Source organism: Triticum dicoccoides, chromosome 7B (genome assembly GCF_002162155.2).
Source record: "Triticum dicoccoides isolate Atlit2015 ecotype Zavitan chromosome 7B, WEW_v2.0, whole genome shotgun sequence".
NCBI classification, from domain to species: domain Eukaryota; kingdom Viridiplantae; phylum Streptophyta; class Magnoliopsida; order Poales; family Poaceae; genus Triticum; species Triticum dicoccoides.
In genome coordinates this window covers 692,849,201-692,852,103 of record NC_041393.1, presented here as the reverse complement: position 1 = coordinate 692,852,103, position 2,903 = coordinate 692,849,201, and the positions used below count along the sequence as shown (strand labels likewise).

The window sequence follows — 2,903 nt, the reverse complement described above, 5'->3', positions numbered from 1 at the left end:
AAAGCGTGCATTAACATATCAAGTGAGACTATATCCGATGGTCATGTCTAAAATTGTATAGACCAACCAACTGAAAGAAACCAAATGCTTAACTGATGATAGTCTGTTAAGTTTTTTTTCTAATCATGGAAAAACTTTTAGTTATGTACTATGAGCTGCATGGATCACGGTGGATTCCCATTTCAATATAATCTAATTTGAAAAACAAAACAAAACACGGTAAGCTGTTAGGTAAAGGCAACAAAAGTTTACACAATATTTAGTGTGCTAGAGTGTGCTACTAGCCGAAGATTTCATGGATATACACGTCGACTGCTTCTGGCCATAACCACATGCGAATAAATTACCTTCAAGTTGAACATGACATAGTTCCGAATTTAACTACACAATAGTTCAGATAGCTTCAAGTTAAACATGACATAGTTCCAAATTTGACAAAAGAATAGATAGGTTCAGGTTCAACCTAGTGGCGCGCTGGATTGTTTAGCCCTACGACATTCCGGTTGAAAATCACGCAGTTGCAATTATCCATTAACTATATGGCAAACACATTTGGAAGTGTTACATTGAGGCGAAACAAAAGTAGGCACACTTTGACGGAAACATAGCACTGACGAAAGAACAACAACCGAACCTGAAGAACAGAGATACAGAACAGGGCTCGTTCCTGTTGAGCTAGAGCTTCTTGAGATACAGAAGAGCGCTTGTTCCCCAACTGCACATCATGGCTTCCGGGCAGCCAGAAGGAGCCCAACATCGCAGGTAAATGACTTGATTGACCCTGCTTCAGGTACTTGGGACGAGCAGCAATCACATCAATTTAATCCAATTGATGCAAAAAAGGATCATCGATTTTGAATCCAATTGATGCAAGTATCCTGTTAATGTGCGACATCGAGGTATCAAGACCCCACTTAATGCAGGTGTATAAAAACTACAGGCTATCTCAAGATAGCCTCAAGGATCATACAGCGCTATCTCAAGAGCCTTATCCTCCAAACAAGATCAGCCTCACAGCATCATTTGACACAAACATGATAACTCCATACCCTTGGAACCATACACCGCAACAAAATAGTTGCGCCCAGGAACAGCCGTAGAGCGTGGACAGCAACAAATAAAAAGACCCAATACGGCAAATATATAAGGTAGATTTCATTGCGCTGACAAAACGATCTTAAAGTGTACCAAAACTCAAAAGCAATTCAACATTACTGGTGGCACAGTGTGCCCCCCTGGACATAGTGAACTTGAATATAACAGCAACACCTCAGTCTACTGGACTAAAAACAGACACAGAACACATGATGATGATAAATCAGGTGTTTGTCGCCCTGGTGAAGATCTGCTGGCTGGAGTGGATTGAGACCATCCTGATGAGCCCCCTCTCCATCAGGTCCTTGATAGCCCTACGAGCCAGAGACCCGTTGATCTGCAGGTAGATAGACACAGGCCGAGTGAGATCATCAGGTTTGTGGTGTGCATAAATGTACATGCCTGAAGAGCTCGGTTTATTAAATTGAGTGAGATAACAAACAGGAAGCGCAGACATACATGCAAGGGGGAATTGCTAAACTCTTGCCGTGCACACATCAATAGTTCTAATACATGTTAACAATTCATAGACCGACAACATATATGTTTCGTCCCATGATCCTACAGTTGCAATCTAATAATAAGGCATGTAGATGCAGGCGCAGCCGTGGACAGCAAAATGCGGTGACAAGTTACCGAAGCATTCAACAGCATCGACCAACCAAATTACCTCCATGAATCAACGTTTAACTCTACGAATCAATGGTGATGTCAAATTACACTAAACATGGGTACACTGCACATGTCAAAATCAGATAGTGCAATTTCTATGACGCTATGCAATTGGCACACCGAGCAAAATCTGAGGATGCACTAATCTGAGCATCACACATACTGCACAAAAACTATCAGCACACATGGAGCAGCCAAAACCGGCATCAATTTATAACACAATCATATACTAGTATGTTCATGCTCTTGTTCAGATTACTACCGACTGACCCCAAAACAGTGAATCACATCAAAGAACTTCACCAGGAGCCATGGCGCATCACACACATATCCTACAATCCCGAGATCTCAGTTCTCACGGGAAGAAAGCAAGCAAAGAAGAAGAGATCCGGAGGGGGGGCGGCGAGCGGGCGTTACCCTGAGGCGCTCGGAGAGGACGGAGGGCGTGATCTGCTTGTACTTGGGCACCTCGGTGAGCAGCTTGTCGTAGGTGGCCTGGTCGAACAGCACCGCGTTGTTCACCTTCTCCTTTTGCTTGCCCTTGCTCCACTTCTTCTTCTTCTGCTTGCCGCCGCCGGACTTGGCCGGCTTGGACGACGCCGCCGGGGCCTTCTCCTTCTTCGGTGCCTGCGAGGAGACACGAGCGGGTGTCAGCGCGCGTCCGGTGTGGCGACGCGGGGAGACGCGCGCGGCGGCCGGGATGGCGCACGTACCATGGCTGACGGCGGTGGCGCGGCGGCGGGAGCGGGAGCGGCGAAGAGGAGGAGGAGACGGCGGCGGCGGCGGCGGGGGAGAGGGGGAGAAGAGATGGATTGTGGGGAGGAGGAGGGGGTATATAAGTCGGATGGGGGCTAGGGTTCCTCTGTGGGCCGGAGTGGGCTGTTGGGCCGCATGCGCTGGGCTCGTTCTGCGGAGTTTATTCATCTGAGTCCATTAACCCTCAAAAAAAAATATGAGTCCATTTGAAGTTTCTTATTTTGCTCGATTTTTTTTGAAGTTTCTTATATACATTCAAAAACCATCCCTGTGGCGAAACAATCTGTGGTTGGATGGTCAGAGGGACTGTAGTATCCCGATCCCACCAGGGTTCAAATCCTGGTGCTAGGATTTCCGGCGATGCGCATTCAGTGGGAGGA

At 46.8% G+C, this 2,903-nt stretch overlaps 1 protein-coding gene across 1 annotated transcript; it reads right to left on the bottom strand.

The window, feature by feature from the left end:
- Nucleotides 1–1,118: 1,118 nt before the first annotated feature.
- On the bottom strand, nucleotides 1,119–2,538 carry LOC119337105 (40S ribosomal protein S25-2). Its single transcript, XM_037609216.1, has 3 exons — nucleotides 2,481–2,538; nucleotides 2,185–2,394; nucleotides 1,119–1,432 (listed from the first exon to the last, which is right to left on the bottom strand). The coding sequence occupies exons 1-3, from the start codon at nucleotides 2,481–2,483 to the stop codon at nucleotides 1,319–1,321; spliced, it is 327 nt and encodes a 108-aa protein (XP_037465113.1). The 5' UTR covers nucleotides 2,484–2,538; the 3' UTR covers nucleotides 1,119–1,318.
- Nucleotides 2,539–2,903: the final 365 nt, after the last annotated feature.